Source organism: Triticum dicoccoides, chromosome 2A (genome assembly GCF_002162155.2).
Source record: "Triticum dicoccoides isolate Atlit2015 ecotype Zavitan chromosome 2A, WEW_v2.0, whole genome shotgun sequence".
Classification (NCBI taxonomy): Eukaryota; Viridiplantae; Streptophyta; class Magnoliopsida; order Poales; family Poaceae; genus Triticum; species Triticum dicoccoides.
The window spans coordinates 44,594,630-44,611,554 of NC_041382.1; the positions used below are offsets into that span (position 1 = coordinate 44,594,630).

General features: G+C 46.5%; 1 protein-coding gene across 1 annotated transcript; it reads right to left on the bottom strand.

Moving 5' to 3' along the window:
• Nucleotides 1-12,835: 12,835 nt before the first annotated feature.
• Nucleotides 12,836-16,062, bottom strand: LOC119353098 (probable serine/threonine-protein kinase PBL7). Its single transcript, XM_037619679.1, has 5 exons — nt 15,835-16,062; nt 15,108-15,355; nt 14,565-14,754; nt 14,077-14,468; nt 12,836-13,476 (listed from the first exon to the last, which is right to left on the bottom strand). The coding sequence occupies exons 1-5, from the start codon at nt 15,920-15,922 to the stop codon at nt 13,177-13,179; spliced, it is 1,218 nt and encodes a 405-aa protein (XP_037475576.1). The 5' UTR covers nt 15,923-16,062; the 3' UTR covers nt 12,836-13,176.
• Between the last annotated feature and the right edge of the window lie 863 nt (nt 16,063-16,925).

Genomic DNA, 16,925 nt, shown 5'->3' on the forward strand with positions numbered 1-16,925 from the left:
TCTATTTTACCATCAATGCACCGTAATTTTACGTTCCGTAAGTTTTGTTTTATTTTCGATGCAAAAAGGGACCGTAAGAAAATATATAATCGTCGTAAAAAATATTTTATGTTATGTAAAATTACAAACGTAAAAACATAGTCTAAAATACACATAAACTGCAAATTTTCTTGTCTTATGACCTATATTTTTATTTTCTTATGTCAAATTTTACGTAGTGAATCAATAGGAATGTAACTATTTGAATTCGAAACATAATTTAATTATGAAATGATCGTATGATTACCCCGGGTGAAGAATAACTTATTCTGCATCCTAGGTGATGAATAGTAACACTATATATAAGCGAGATGGGAGCTCCCATTGAAATGCTCGTGTCCAACAAAGGCATTTTGCACAAGAGCGCTCCCTATTGCGCACTGGACAATATTTGAAAGCACAGATATTTTTTTTGAATTTGTGAAGACATTTTGAAAACGTGATTTATTTTCAGTTCTAAAAAATATTTGTAACAAGGACCTTTTACAAAATCTTTAATGTTTTATAGAATTTGTGAATTTTCGAAAATAATAATAAAAGAAAATGAACACAATAAAAGGAAAACCAGATAACCTAGTAAAAAATAACACAAAAAACTCAAATAAAATACCGGTTCACAAACCTTCTACTAAGTTCCCAAAACCGGCCAGGAACTTTCTAGAAGGATCCGGAAATGGGATCATGTACTAGGTTCTCTTCTACAAATGAGCCGACCCATAGGATGGACACAACACAACACGCGTCATATAGAAAACTAGATAATACTCCGTACGTTGTTGCGGGAGTTGGCTGATATATTTGTTGGTGAAGTTGAAACATGAATATTGTATAGATGTAAACAAATTATGGGAAAATATTTTTCACATGCACGGTTGCATATTTCGGTGGATCATTTGCCATGCATGGTAGCATCTTGAGGTGGCCTTATTTACATGCATGACTCTATGTTGACATGGCATAGCTGCATACTAACTTACTAGGATAAAAGGAGATAGTCGGGATCAGTCTCTTATGTATATAGAAAATAGGATATAGGATACCCCAAAGAAAATCGTTGAAAACTAACACAAAAAATAGATGAAACCGACAAAAAAAAGGAAAAACAGAAAACCAAAAAATGAGTGGAAAACTAAAGGTATATCATCCCTTCTTCGACCGGCCCAGTAACACCTCTACGCGAAAAACCCTTGAGTCAAGAGCAGCTACCATATCACTGTAAGCAAGATATAGCTCTCGCGTTCCCTCCAAAACAACGTAAGGCACGATGGCGTGTTTCCGACAATGGTACCGTTGATTAAGGCTTACTACGCGGTTGCTAAATCGTGATGAGTTGTATTTACTTTATAATTTGTTGTGAAGAAAGTAGACATACAATAAATAGACAAAGTGGGTCAAAATAAATGTTAAGATTAACAAAAACAATTGGATCAGAGTGAAAAAATGAGACTACTACAATCCATCACAACACTAAAAGTTAAGAAGGCTTAGGAGGTTCATTCAGCATGTCCACGAATTATTTCTCTTTTTCCATGAATACATAAAGTGTGCGTATCTTTTTATTGATAAAGGAAAACATAATGAGTGCATGAAAGGGCACACACAAACACATATATAAGAAGGTGTTTCCATGGAATCCGGAGCAGAGAGACAAGAGACGCTTAGCCCGAATAGAGGAAAAGAAACACAGCTAAACCCACCAAGCCTGAAAGAGGGGTAGGCCGAACCGGCATGACGTCAAACATCTCCAAAGCCAACACAGAGGACGCCACGAGCAACCAAGATAGCGCCTTCAAGAAGGGGAGCAGCGACATCATCAATCCGAAGAAGCGGACTAAAAGATCTTCCCCAATGCTCGAGGAGGGCCACAGGTAAAGGCCATGCCAGCGTCTCCAAGAAGGGAAACAACACCCGCGAGTGTTGCCGCTGCCAACGCCAACAATTAGAGCAAGGATTACACCCTGGCCTAAGTCCAAATAATCTCATTCCCGTCATATCAGGATCCGGAGATGAGGAAGTCAGTTTGTTGGTCGAGACCACCACCTCAAAAGGGGGGGAGGGGGTGCTGTTGGAAATATGCCCTAGAGGCAATAATAAAAGCATTATTATTATATTTCCTTGTTCATGATAATTGTCTTTTATTCATGCTATAATTGTGTTATCCGGAAATCGTAATACATGTGTGAATAATAGACACCAACATGTCCCTAGTAAGCCTCTAGTTGACTAGCTCGTTGATCAACAGATAGTCATGGTTTCCTGACTATGGACATTGGATGTCATTGATCACGGGATCACATCATTAGGAGAATGATGTGATGGACAAGACCCAATCCTAAACATAGCATAAGATCGTATAGTTCGTTTGCTAGAGTTTTCCAATGTCAAGTATCTTTTCCTTAGACCATGAGATCGTGTAACTCCCGGATACCGTAGGAGTGCTTTGGGTGTACCAAACGTCACAACGTAACTCGGTGACTATAAGGGTATACTACGGGTATCTCCGAAAGTGTCTGTTGGGTTGACACGGATCAAGATTGGGATTTGTCACTCTGTATGACGGAGAGGTATCACTGGGCCCACTCGGTAATGCATCATCATAATGAGCTCAAAGTGACCAAGTGTCTGGTCACGGGATCATGCATTACGGTACGAGTAAAGTGACTTGCCGGTAACGAGATCGAACAAGGTATTGGGATACCAACGATCGGATCTCGTGCAAGTAACATACCGATTGACGAAGGGAATTGTATGCGGGGTTGCTTGAATCCTCGACATCGTGGTTCATCCGATGAGATCATCGAGGAGCATGTGGGAGCCAACATGGGTATCCAGATCCTGCTGTTGGTTATTGGCCGGACAGTCGTCTCGGTCATGTCTACATGTCTCCCGAACCCGTAGGGTCTACACACTTAAGGTTCGGTGATGCTAGGGTTGTAGGGATATGTATATGCAGTAACCCGAATGTTGTTTGGAGTCCCGAATGAGATCCCGGACGTCACGAGGAGTTCCGGAATGGTCCGAAGGTAAAGAATTATATATAGGAAGTGCTATTTCGGGCATCGGGACAAGTTTCGGGGTCACCGGTATTGTACCGGGACCACCGGAAGGGTCCCGGAGGTCCACCGGGTGGGGCCACCTGCCCCGGGGGCCACATGGGCTGTAGGGGGTGCGCCTTGGCCTATATGGGCCAAGGGCACCAGCCCCAAGAGGCCCATGCACCTAGGGTTCAAGGAAGGGAAGAGTCCCAAAGGGGGAAGGCACCTCCTAGGTGCCTTGGGGAGGAGGGATTCCTCCCTTGGCCGCACCCCCCCTAGGAGATTGGATCTCCTAGGGCCGGCGCCCCCCCCTTGGACTCCCTATATATAGTGGGGAAAGGAGGGCCTCTCACAACACGCCTTTGGTGCCTCCCTCTCCCTCTCCAACACATCCTCCTCCTCCATAGTGCTTAGCGAAGCCCTGCCGAAGTACTGCAGCTCCATCACCATCACGCCGTCGTGCTGCTGCTGGAGCCATCTCCCTCAACCTCTCCTTCCTCCTTGCTGGATCAAGAAGAAGGAGACGTTACGCTGACCATACGTGTGTTGAACGCGGAGGTGCCGTCCGTTCGGCACTAGGATCTCCGGTGATTTGGATCACGTCGAGTACGACTTCCTCATCCCCGTTCTTTGAACGCTTCCGCGCGTGATCTACAAAGGTATGTAGATGCAATCCAATCACTCGTTGCTAGATGAACTCATAGATGGATCTTGGTGAAACCGTAGAAAATTTTTTGTTTTCTGCAACGTTACCCAACAGTGGCATCATGAGCTAGGTCTATGCGTAGTTCTTTTTGCACGAGTAGAAAACAATTTGTTGTGGGCGTAGATGTTGTCAACTTTCTTGCCGCTACTAGTCTTATCTTGCTTCAGCGGTATTGTGGGATGAAGCGGCCCGGACCAACCTTACACGTACGCTTACGTGAGACAGGTTCCACCGACTAACATGCACAAGTTGCATAAGGTGGCTGGCGGGTGTCTGTCTCTCCCACTTTAGTTGGAGCGGATTCGATGAAAAGGGTCCTTATGAAGGGTAAATAGAAGTTGACAAATCACGTTGTGGTTTTCACGTAGGTAAGAAAACATTCTTGCTAGAACCCTCTTGCAGCCACGTAAAACTTGCAACAACAATTAGAGGATGTCTAACTTGTTTTTGCAGCAAGTGCTTTGTGATATGATATGGCCAAGGTTGTGATGAATGATGAATGATATATATGTGATGTATGAGATGTTCATGCCATTGTAATAGGAATCACGACTTGCATGTCGATGAGTATGACAACCGGCGGGAGCCATAGGAGTTGTCTTTATTTTTTGTATGACCTGCGTGTCATTGAGAAACGCCATGTAAATTACTTTACTTTATTGCTAAACGCGTTAGCCGTAGTAGTAGAAGTAATAGTTGGCGAGCAACTTCATGGAGACACGATGATGGAGATCATGATGATGGAGATCATGGTGTCATGCCGGTGACAAGATGATCATGGAGCCCCAAGATGGAGATCAAAGGAGCTATGTGATATTGGCCATATCATGTCACTATTATTATTTGATTGCATGTGATGTTTATCATGTTTTGCATCTTGTTTGCTTAGAACGACGGTAGTAAATAAGATGATCCCTCATAATAATTTCAAGAAAGTGTTCCCCCTAACTGTGCACCGTTGCGACAGTTTGTTGTTTCAAAGCACCACGTGATGATCGGGTGTGATAGATTCCAACGTTCACATACAACGGGTGTAAGACAGATTTACACGTGCAAACACTTAGGTTGACTTGACGAGCCTAGCATGTACAGACATGGCCTCGGAACACATAAGACCGAAAGGTCGAGCATGAGTCGTATAGAAGATACGACCAACATGAAGATGTTCACCGATGTTGACTAGTCCGTCTCACGTGATGATCGGACATGGCCTAGTTAACTCGGATCATGTTAATTATACTTAGATTACAGGAGGGATGTCTATCTAAGTGGGAGTTCATTGAATAATTTGATTAGATGAACATAATTATCATGAACTTAGTCTAAAATCTTTACAATATGTCTTGTAGATCAAATGGCCAACATAGTCCTCAACTTCAACGCGTTCCTAGAGAAAACCAAGCTGAAAGACGATGGCAGCAACTATACGGACTGGGTCCGAAACCTGAGGATCATCCTCATAGCTGCCAAGAAAGATTATGTCCTACAAGCACCGCTAGGTGACGCACCCGTCCCACAGAACCAAGACGTTATGAACGCTTGGCAGACACGTGCTGATGATTACTCCCTCGTTCAGTGCGGCATGCTTTACAGCTTAGAACCGGGGCTCCAAAAACGTTTTGAGAGACACGGAGCATATGAGATGTTCGAAGAGCTGAAAATGGTTTTTCAAGCTCATGCCCGGGTTAAGAGATATGAAGTCTCCGACAAATTCTTCAGCTGTAAGATGGAGGAAAACAGTTCTGTCAGTGAGCACATACTCACTATGTCTGGGTTACATAATCGCTTGACTCAGCTAGGAGTTAATCTCCCGGATGACGTGGTCATTGACAGAATCCTCCAGTCGCTTCCACCGAGCTACAAGAGCTTTGTGATGAACTTCAATATGCAGGGGATGGAAAAGACCATTCCCAAATTATTTGCAATGCTGAAATCAGGAGAGGTAGAAGTCAAAAAGGAACATCAAGTGTTGATGGTGAATAAAACCACTAAGTTCAAGAAAGGCAAGGGTAAGAAGAACTTCAAGAAGGACGGCAAGGGAGTTGCCGCGCCCGGTTAGCAAGCTGCCGGGAAGAAGCCAAAGAATGGACCCAAGCCCGAGACTGAGTGCTTTTATTGTAAGGAAAGTGGTCACTGGAAGCGGAACTGCCCCAAATACTTAGCGGACAAGAAGGCCGGCAAACCGAAAGGTATATGTGATATACATGTAATTGATGTGTACCTTACCAGTACTCGTAGTAGCTCCTGGGTATTTGATACCGGTGCAGTTGCTCACATTTGTAACTCAAAGCAGGAGCTGCGGAATAAGCGGAGACTGGCGAAGGACGAGGTGACGATGCGCGTCGGGAATGGTTCCAAGGTCGATGTGATCGCCGTCGGCACGCTGCCTCTTCATTTACCTACGGAATTAGTTTTAAACCTCAATAATTGTTATTTAGTACCAGTTTTGAGCATGAATATTGTATCAAGATCTCGTTTAATACGAGATGGCTACTCATTTAAATCCGAGAATAATGGTTGTTCTATTTATATGAGAGATATGTTTTATGGTCATGCTCCGATGGTGAATGGTTTATTCTTAATGAATCTCGAGCGTAATGCTACACATATTCATAGTGTGAGTACCAAGAGATGTAAGATTGATAATGATAGTCCCACATACTTGTGGCACTGCCGCCTTGGTCACATAGGTGTCAAACGCATGAAGAAGCTCCATGCTGATGGACTTTTAGAGTCTCTTGATTATGAATCATTTGACACGTGCGAACCATGCCTCATGGGTAAAATGACCAAGACTCTGTTCTCAGAAACAATGGAGCGAGCAACCAACTTATTGGAAATCATACATACTGATGTGTGCGGTCCAATGAGTGTTGAGGCTCGCGGTGGCTATCATTATGTTCTCACCCTCACTAATGACTTGAGTAGATATGGGTATATCTACTTAATGAAACACAAGTCTGAGACCTTTGAAAAGTTCAAAGAATTTCAGAGTAAGGTTGAGAATCAACGTGACAGGAAAATCAAGTTCCTGCGATCAGATCGTGGAGGAGAATACTTGAGTCACGAGTTTGGCACACACTTAAGAAAATGTGGAATAGTTTCACAACTCACGTCGCCTGGAACACCTCAGCGTAATGGTGTGTCCGAATGTCGTAATCGCACTCTATTAGATATGGTGCGATCTATGATGTCTCTTGCCGATTTACCGCTATCTTTTTGGGGCTATGCTTTAGAGACTGCCGCATTCACTTTAAATAGGGCTCCGTCGAAATCCGTTGAGACGACACCGTATGAATTATGGTTTGGGAAGAAACCTAAGCTGTCGTTTCTAAAAGTTTGGGGATGCGATGCTTATGTCAAGAAACTTCAACCTGAAAAGCTCGAACCCAAATCGGAAAAATGCGTCTTCATAGGATACCCTAAAGAAACTATTGGGTATACCTTCTACCTCAGATCCGAAGGCAAGATCTTTGTTGCCAAGAATGGGTCCTTTCTAGAGAAAGAGTTTCTCTCGAAAGAAGTAAGTGGGAGAAAAGTAGACCTTGATGAAGTATTACCTCTTGAACCGGAAAATGGCGCAACTCAAGAAAATGTTCCTGAGGTACCTGCACCGACTAGAGAGGAAGTTAATGATGATGATCAAGATACTTCTGATCAAGCTCCTACTGAAATTCGAAGGTCCACAAGGACACGTTCCGCACCAGAGTGGTACGGCAACCTTGTCTTGGAAATCATGTTGTTAGACAACGGTGAACCTTCGAACTATGAAGAAGCGATGGCGGGCCCGGATTCCGACAAATGGCTAGAAGCCATGAAATCCGAGATAGGATCCATGTATGAAAACGAAGTATGGACTTTGACTGACTTGCCTGTTGAGTGGCGAGCCATAGAAAATAAATGGATCTTTAAGAAGAAGACAGGCGCGGATGGTAATGTGACCATCTATAAAGCTCGGCTTGTCGCTAAGGGTTATCGACAAGTTCAAGGGGTTGACTATGATGAGACTTTCTCACCGGTAGCGAAGCTAAAGTCCGTCCGAATCATGTTAGCAATTGCCGCATTCTATGATTATGAAATATGGCAAATGGACGTCAAAACGGCATTCCTTAATGGTTTCCTTAAGGAAGAATTGTATATGATGCAGCCGGAAGGTTTTGTCGATCCTAAGAATGCTGACAAGGTGTGCAAGCTCCAACGCTCGATTTATGGGCTGGTGCAAGCATCTCGGAGTTGGAACATTCGCTTTGATGAGATGATCAAAGCGTTTGGGTTTACGCAGACTTATGGAGAAGCCTGCGTTTACAAGAAAGTGAGTGGGAGCTCTGTAGGTTTTCTCATATTATATGTAGATGACATACTTTTGATGGGAAATGATATAGAACTCTTGGACAGCATTAAGGCCTACTTGAATAAAAGTTTTTCAATGAAGGACCTTGGAGAAGCTGCTTATATATTAGGCATCAAGATCTACAGAGATAGATCAAGACGCCTCATAGGTCTTTCACAAAGCACGTACCTTGATAAAATATTGAAGAAGTTCAATATGGATCAGTCTAAGAAGGGGTTCTTGCCTGTGTTGCAAGGTGTGAAATTGAGCTCAGCTCAATGTCCGACCACGGCAGAAGATATAGAAGAGATGAGTGTCATCCCCTATGCCTCAGCCATAGGTTCTATTATGTATGCCATGATGTGTACCAGACCTAATGTAAACCTTGCTGTAAGTTTGGTAGGTAGGTACCAAAGTAATCCCGGCAAGGAACACTAGACAGCGTCAAGAATATCCTGAAGTACCTGAAAAGGACTAAGGAAATGTTTCTCGTTTATGGAGGTGACGAAGAGCTCGTCGTAAAAGGTTACGTCGACGCTAGCTTCGACACAGATCTGGATGACTCTAAGTCACAAACCGGATACGTGTATATTTTGAATGGTGGGGCAGTAAGCTAGTGCAGTTGCAAGCAGAGCGTCGTGGCGGGATCTACATGTGAAGCGGAGTACATGGCAGCCTCGGAGGCAGCGCATGAAGCAATTTGGATGAAGGAGTTCATCACCGATCTAGGAGTCATACCCAATGCGTCAGGGCCAATCAAACTCTTCTGTGACAACACTGGAGCTATTGCACTTGCCAAAGAGCCCAGATTTCACAAGAAGACAAGGCACATCAAGCGTCGCTTCAACTCTATTCGTGAAAATGTTCAAGATGGAGACATAGATATTTGTAAAGTACATACGGACCTGAATGTAGCAGATCCGTTGACTAAACCTCTCCCTAGAGCAAAACATGATCAACACCAGAATTCCATGGGTGTTCGATTCATCACAATGTAACTAGATTATTGACTCTAGTGCAAGTGGGAGACTGCTGGAAATATGCCCTAGAGGCAATAATAAAAGCATTATTATTATATTTCCTTGTTCATGATAATTGTCTTTTATTCATGCTATAATTGTGTTATCCGGAAATCGTAATACATGTGTGAATAATAGACACCAACATGTCCCTAGTAAGCCTCTAGTTGACTAGCTTGTTGATCAACAGATAGTCATGGTTTCCTGACTATGGACATTGGATGTCATTGATAACGGGATCACATCATTAGGAGAATGATGTGATGGACAAGACCCAATCCTAAACATAGCATAAGATCGTATAGTTCGTTTGCTAGAGTTTTCCAATGTCAAGTATCTTTTCCTTAGACCATGAGATCGTGTAACTCCCGGATACCGTAGGAGTGCTTTGGGTGTACCAAACGTCACAACGTAACTGGGTGACTATAAAGGTATACTACGGGTATCTCCGAAAGTGTCTGTTGGGTTGACACGGATCAAGACTGGGATTTGTCACTCCGTATGACGGAGAGGTATCACTGGGCCCACTCGGTAATGCATCATCATAATGAGTTCAAAGTGACCAAGTGTCTGGTCACGGGATCATGCATTACGGTACGAGTAAAGTGACTTGCCGGTAACGAGATTGAACGAGGTATTGGGATACCGACGATCGGATCTCGGGCAAGTAACATACCGATTAACGAAGGGAATTGTATGCGGGGTTGCTTGAATCCTCGACATCGTGGTTCATCCGATGAGATCATCGAGGAGCATGTGGGAGCCAACATGGGTATCCAGATCCCGCTGTTGGTTATTGGCCGGAGAGTCGTCTCGGTCATGTCTACATGTCTCTCGAACCCGTAGGGTCTACACACTTAAGGTTCGGTGACGCTAGGGTTGTAGGGATATGTATATGCAGTAACCCGAATGTTGTTCGGAGTCCCGGATGAGATCCCGGACGTCACGAGGAGTTCCGGAATGGTCCGGAGGTAAAGAATTATATATAGGAAGTGCTATTTCGGGCATCGGGACAAGTTTCGGGGTCACCGATATTGTACCGGAACCACCGGAAGGGTCCCGGGGGTCCACCGGGTGGGGCCACCTGCCCCGGGGGCCACATGGGCTGTAGGGGGTGCGCCTTGGCCTATATGGGCCAAGGGCACCAGCCCCAAGAGGCCCATGCGCCTAGGGTTCAAGGAAGGGAAGAGTCCCAAAGCGGGAAGGCACCTCCTAGGTGCCTTGGGGAGGAGGGATTCCTCCCTTGGCCGCACCCCTCCTAGGAGATTGGATCTCCTAGGGCCGGCACCCCCCCCTTGGACTCCCTATATATAGTGGGGAAAGGAGGGCCTCTCACAACACGCCTTTGGTGCCTCCCTCTTCCTCTCCAACACATCCTCCTCCTCCATAGTGCTTAGCGAAGCCCTGCCGGAGTACTGCAGCTCCATCACCACCACGCCGTCGTGCTGCTGCTGGAGCCATCTCCCTCAACCTCTCCTTCCCCCTTGCTGGATCAAGAAGAAGGAGACGTTACGCTGACCGTACGTGTGTTGAACGCGGAGGTGCCGTCCGTTCGGCACTAGGATCTCCGGTGATTTGGATCACATCGAGTACGACTTCCTCATCCCCGTTCTTTGAACGCTTTCGCGCGTGATCTACAAAGGTATGTAGATGCAATCCAATCACTCGTTGCTAGATGAACTCATAGATGGATCTTGGTGAAACCGTAGGAAAATTTTTGTTTTCTGCAACGTTACCCAACAGGTGCCGCCGCGGCGCGACAGGGACCAAGCTGTCCCGCCGCCGCCATCCTAGGGCACAACACGACTTTGCCGACAGGCCCTTCGGCAGCGGCGATGCGGAGGGGGCGACAAGGAATGACCCTTCCAAAGGTGGCTAGGGTTTTGACACAGTAACGCAGAGGACCAACAGTGGGGAGCTCCCATTGGGCACATGCAGGCAAGTGTGACGTTGCAGAGGCCGGGCTCCATGGAGCCTGTTTTGCCATGAAGAATCAAAGTATACTTAAAAGTTTCAAAAAATATCAATTTTTATACAAATACATACGCATGTTCGTCAGGTATGTAAAAAAATTCATCGGGTAATTCGATTATTTGCATGCTACACAAAAAAGATTAACATCCGGCCCTAAAACAACAAAGATAAAGCCCATTTTAATCTGTGTATTTATCTTTTTGTATACATTACATGTGAATATATATATATATGGTCATGAAATTTTATACATGTAGTATGCTACAAATACACATCGACGTATATATATTCTTTCAGTATTTTTTAATATGCGGACATGGTATTCTCACTGAAAAAGAAAAAGAAAGAGCTCGGCCTCAGCAATGCTTTTTCGACATGCAGGCTGTTCACTTCCTTGTTTACCAACTTATTTAGGAGATTTCGAACTGAAAACACGTGTTGCCCGTGTCTTCTCGCCCACCCATGAACTGAACTGCCTTTGGTTTTTGGCCGGACACGTTTGTTTTGGTGACACAATCTAGTGAGGAGTGAGTGCACCTGGTGACCACCGCCGACTGCTCTCAGCATGCCGCATACAGATTCATACTCATACAGGTAGGCGGCTGCTTTTCACTTTCGGCCGGTAACAGGTGAGCGCTGCGTTCACACACATTTTTTCTAAGTCATCGGACTATGGGTACCTGCATGTGCCAAGCCGACCACACAATCATGATCCGATTCTGTTGCGTTGCATTGACCGTCGGATCGCCGCTCTTCATAGTACTCCTACATTATTATTATTATTATTATTATTATTATTATTATTATTATTATTATTATTATTATGCGTTATGTACTTTTCTGCTGTCGTGTAGTACACGTGGTGATGTGTGCGAGATGCTTTGTGTCTTACCCATCGGTCAAATCACATCGGCACTAACTACTTTCGTTCCCAAAAGATGATGTAACGCTGTGTCGACTCCGGGTCTTATTTCGATCATGAATATGGTTAACAAAATGCAGAGTTATGCTTGCAAGAAGATTCTGGTGATGTGAATTTTGTTTAAAAGAGGTTTCCGGTCGTATATACTAGGTAGTATATAAACCCTCAGTTCCTAAATGTAAGTCTTTTTAGATATTTCAATATGGACTACATATAAAACAAAATAAGCTCTAAAATACATCTATATGCATTCGTGTGTTATCCCGATTGAAATATTTAAAAAGACTTGTATTTAAAAACAGGGGGAGTATATGGCACGGGCGGCCGGTAGCAAGGGCTAACGAGCCGTAGCCGGTGGAGGCAAGTTCGAAACTTGATGGTTCGGGGAGTTCGTCTAAGAATTTGGATGGTTCAGGCCTTCTTTGGTTCATAGGATAGGAATTTTATAGGAATAGGAAAATCATAGGAAATGAGATGACATGCATGTCAATTCCTATAGAGAAAGAGATGTCATTTGGTGCATAGGATAGGATTTTTTTCCATTAAGTCTAGACTAATGTTTTTTTTCCTCCAAAACGTGAAGGCTTCAAAGGAATTTTTCCTTTGCAAATCCTATCCTATAGAATTCCTACAAAAATCCTACAAACCAAAGGAGGCCTCAACAGTTTACATGGATGGCCAAGGGGCGAAGCATGGTGGAGGCAGGCGGTTTGGCCTGGCAGGATTGGAGGTTGTCAGAGGAAGAGGAAGCCACAAAATCGTTTTCAAGCGATTGACCCCTAGCCAGTCCCTTCGTTAGTCAAACAGGCATGAACTAGAACCCTCAAACCCTGGATAAAGGACAAGCACTTCTGTCAAATACAAGGAGAAATGGTAGTCCATAGACTGATCGAACTGTAAAGTCATGGGTGGTTACACCGACTGCCTCATCATCTACCTAGATACAGACTTCGACCGGAGAGCACATGCATGCATCATCTCTAAGCACCATCTCCAACAGATAGACCAACTGATCAACATACATCACCGATTCACAATTCCTCCCAACATGTAACCGCAAAAGCCGCCTTGCTATCCACAAAATTCCTCTTCAGCTCCATTCTGGACTCGTACCGCCACAAAATTCAGGCTTCTCCCAAAGCCGCCCAACCTCACTCGCTTCCTCCTCTTTGATGATCGGCGCCGTGGTTCCGGGCTCGGGGCGGCGTGCCGGAAGCCGTCAGGCGCGAAGGGCGGTGGACGCCGTGCACCTCTGGATCGTAGGGCTGGGAGGCAAGGTAGCTCAGGGCTGTGACGACGTCGCCGATCAACGGTCTCAGGGTCGGCTGTTCTTGCACGCACATTGCAGCGACGGCCAGGGCCTGGTACAGTCCCCTTGGCGGGTACCGGCCCTCCAGCGCCGGGTCTGCCATCTGGGGGAACTTCCTCCTGTCCTTGAACAAGGGCCGGGCCTGAAATTGTGCACCAACAAACGTTACATCAGTAGGGATTGCAAAATACTGTACGACATCTTTAGCAAAGGCTTCGGCATGTCATGACCCTATTCATTCGATCCTATGGAACAGACTACAATAATGTCTTTTTGGGAAGCCAAACCTAGGCCAATCCAATAATGCCAAAAAAATGTAGTATGGAACTATTTCATTCTAGTACAGTAGCTTTTTAGTAACCCTACAGCTGAAAAACGTTGCGAGCATGATATTTTTTTAGCTGAAGGAAAGGACAATATTCCTTCAAGCAAAACTAGTGTAAATTCCAAAAGTGGAAAGAAATACAGAGATGACTGAAAATCAACCTCCTATGGTTCCCCTTCAGGTGATACGCAAGGTTGATGCGCTAACACTCAGCTTAGACTAACTTCCGAGCTAAGAGGCTGATATCTGGTGGATTTTCCAGAATAAATTAACAATCAATGCTCACAAGAGGCAGCAGGTTCCACAATGTGATTGTGATGTTCTCTTTACTCAAACTCCAGTAGTCTATAATGGAATGAAGAAGAATAACAAGAAGAAACAGAAAGGAACGTAGCAAAAAACAAATCGGCAGCTTACCCATGCAACAAGATTTTGCTCCCCCGCAGCTCGGGTGTTGTCGATAGCCCTTCGTCCTGTGATGATCTCCAATAGAACAACACCATAGCTGTAAACATCTGACTTCAGAGTCAGCTGACCAGTCATAGCATACTCGGGGGCACAATACCCGTATGTACCCATCACTCTGGTGGAAACATGTGTCTTATCACCAACTGGGCCAAGCTTTGCCAATCCAAAGTCAGACAGCTTTGGGTGGTATCCCTCTCCGAGCAAGATGTTTGAACATTTCAAGTCCCGGTATATGACAGGAGGATTTGTTTTGTCATGCAAATGCTCCAGCCCTTTAGCTGCACCAGCGGCTATCTTCATCCGTGTATTCCAGTCAAGGCGGGGTTTATCTGGGGAAGGATCTGAATAAAATAGGATCCAGTTGTGAGTACACAAAGTTTAATTATCCAACAGAAGCTGTACCAAAGCAGAAACACATTCTTTTTCCGGCAGCGTACCGTGAAGGTGGTCTTCCAAAGAACCCAGCGGCATATACTCGTAAACCAAAAGCCTCTGGTCGCCATCGGCGCAATAGCCAATAAGGTTGACCAGGTGTGGGTGGTGCAGCAAGCTCAGCATGAGGACCTCAACAAGAAACTCCCTGTTGCCTTGCAGTCCATTTCGATCGAGCTGCTTTATGGCGACAACCTGTGACGGCAACAAAATACATTTCACCATGTCAATTAGCTTCAGGAAATAGCTTGACAAATTCTTGCGCATAATTAACAATTCTACCACAACATTATTGCTCAATAGCTGTGAAATGTAAATCGACCGAGGATTAATAAACACAATCCTTGAAACCTGGATAACCCTCATTTTCTATCACATTGAAAACGAAACCCGCAGCCTAAACCCGGTCTCGGGTTCAGGCTGTGTGACACGTTCACTAGGAGACAATTTACAAGTGCTCCACACAATCCTCCAAGTGGAAGCTTCTAAATAAACAAAATGGTGCTCGTGAACTGGGAGGGCAGAATAATTAGCAAGAACCTCCTCACCTGGTTGATGCTCTCCAGGTACCCCTTGTAGACCCGGCCGAAGCCACCCTCCCCGAGAAGGCAGTCGGCCCTGAAACCGTTGGTCGCCGCCGCGAGCTCCCTGAAGGTGAAGGTCTGCGCGGCAATGTGGCGGTGCTCGGACCCGTTGCTGAGGACGAACTCCTTCTTGGCCTCCGACAGCGAGTCCTGCCGCGCCGCCGCCGCCGCGCTCGTCGACGACGAGGAGCACCCCGGCTTCGCTTTATTGTCTGAGAAAAACAAAACGCATGCGTCAGAATCATGAGGCGAATAAAGAAGACGGGGAATTTAGGGAAAGGAGTGCACGCGTTGTCTGGCGGGCGACAAAAGTGGCGAGCACGCGTCGTCCCCGGCCGGAATCCCGGCACCGGGCTGCCATGTTTCGGGGGGAGGCGGATTCGGCGGGATGCCATGATTTTGGACCGAGTTTGCGGCAATTTTCTGGAGGGGCGAACTTTTCTCCTTTTTTCTTTTGAAACAGGGGAGGGGAGGGGGGAACTGGACTGACGGGACGGCTCGGGAGGCCCGTGAACGAGGGACGGCGGCGGGGGCAGCCCGAGGCCGGAGCCACAAATTGCTCCGCGGAATCTCGGAGTGGCAGGCAGAATCGGCGAACTACGCTGTGAATCTAGCGAGGACTAGCGAATCCGCGACGGCCGGGGCGAGGAAGAAGGCAGCAAGAAAGAAGGCGGTGGCACGGGCGGATCACCTGCGGCGGGAGGGATCTGGGGCTTCTCCGGCCGCGCCGGCGTCTTGCGCTTCTTCCTGGCGCCCAGGCAGGGGAAGCAGCAGTCCATGGCGGCTCCTGAGACCTCTTCTTGGGCGGTGTGGGGGGAGAGAGAGGGAGAGAGGGGAGAGGGGTGGGAGGTTTGAGTGTGCGGCGGCCGCGTTGCGCGTGCGCGTGGGGAAGAAGGAAGGAAGGGGAGGCGAGGCGAGGGGAGGGGGGGAGCGAAAACGAGGAAGAAATGATTTTTGAGTTAATTGGGGGGCAGCCCTTCTCTGCTTCTAGAAGGACGCAACGCAACGCACGCAGAAGGAAGGGGAACGGGGGACGGCTACTCTACGCGGCGCAAGTGTCAAACGGAAAGCAAAAGTCACGCACGCACACCAGCTAGTGGCCGCACCGCATTCCATGCCGGGTAAACAGTAACTTGTTCGGTGCTGCGTGGACTATGAAGGCTCGTCAATATACTGAGCTTGAGCTTAGGGCAACTCCACCGCGGATCATCGGACAGACGGCATCGAATGTTTGCGGACAGTCCGGACGCGTTCGTGGACAGCGGGGAGGACGTCGACATCGGATGTTTGCCCCATTTCATACGGACAGTTTAGAAACATGGACGAAATCAAAGTGAAACGGACGAAATTTAAACAAAGTTTGATCATAGAGGGCGGGATCCTCCTGCACGGCCTCTTATCGCATAATGACGGTCCTCCCCCTCCTCCTAGGTGATGAGGGTGGCCTCCTCCTCCACTTGCTCCGCGTCCTACATCTACTCCTCCTCCTTCCACAGCGGCACCCAGTCAATCCGGGGGGAACCAGGATGGCAACTGGGGAGTGAAGCCGTGCACGATGAGGCCACCACATACCATGGGCGATGGCGCTAACTAGATCTGGAGTAGCACACCGGCGACCATTCCTCGGCGCCGGACGTATTGCACACCATGGTGGCCGAAAGGTGTGGTGGTGTGTGGTGTGTGGTGAATGTGTGTGGGGGGATAAGGATTGTGCGGGTAGGGGTTTGCGTTGGAGGAGACCGACCAACCTTAAGGTCGGAGTAGACTTCTCGGCCGCCGTGG

What these genes read in the sequence shown, in the direction of transcription:
- LOC119353098 (XM_037619679.1), bottom strand. Translation starts at nt 15,922, where the DNA reads ATGGACTGCTGCTTCCCCTGCCTGGGCGCCAGGAAGAAGCGCAAGACG. An exon ending in TTTGGAAGACCACCTTCACG is followed by an intron (nt 14,469 to 14,564) that starts GTACGCTGCCGG and finishes TATTTTATTCAG; the next exon opens with ATCCTTCCCCAGATAAACCC. An exon ending in AGCAAAATCTTGTTGCATGG is followed by an intron (nt 13,477 to 14,076) that starts GTAAGCTGCCGA and finishes GCACAATTTCAG; the next exon opens with GCCCGGCCCTTGTTCAAGGA.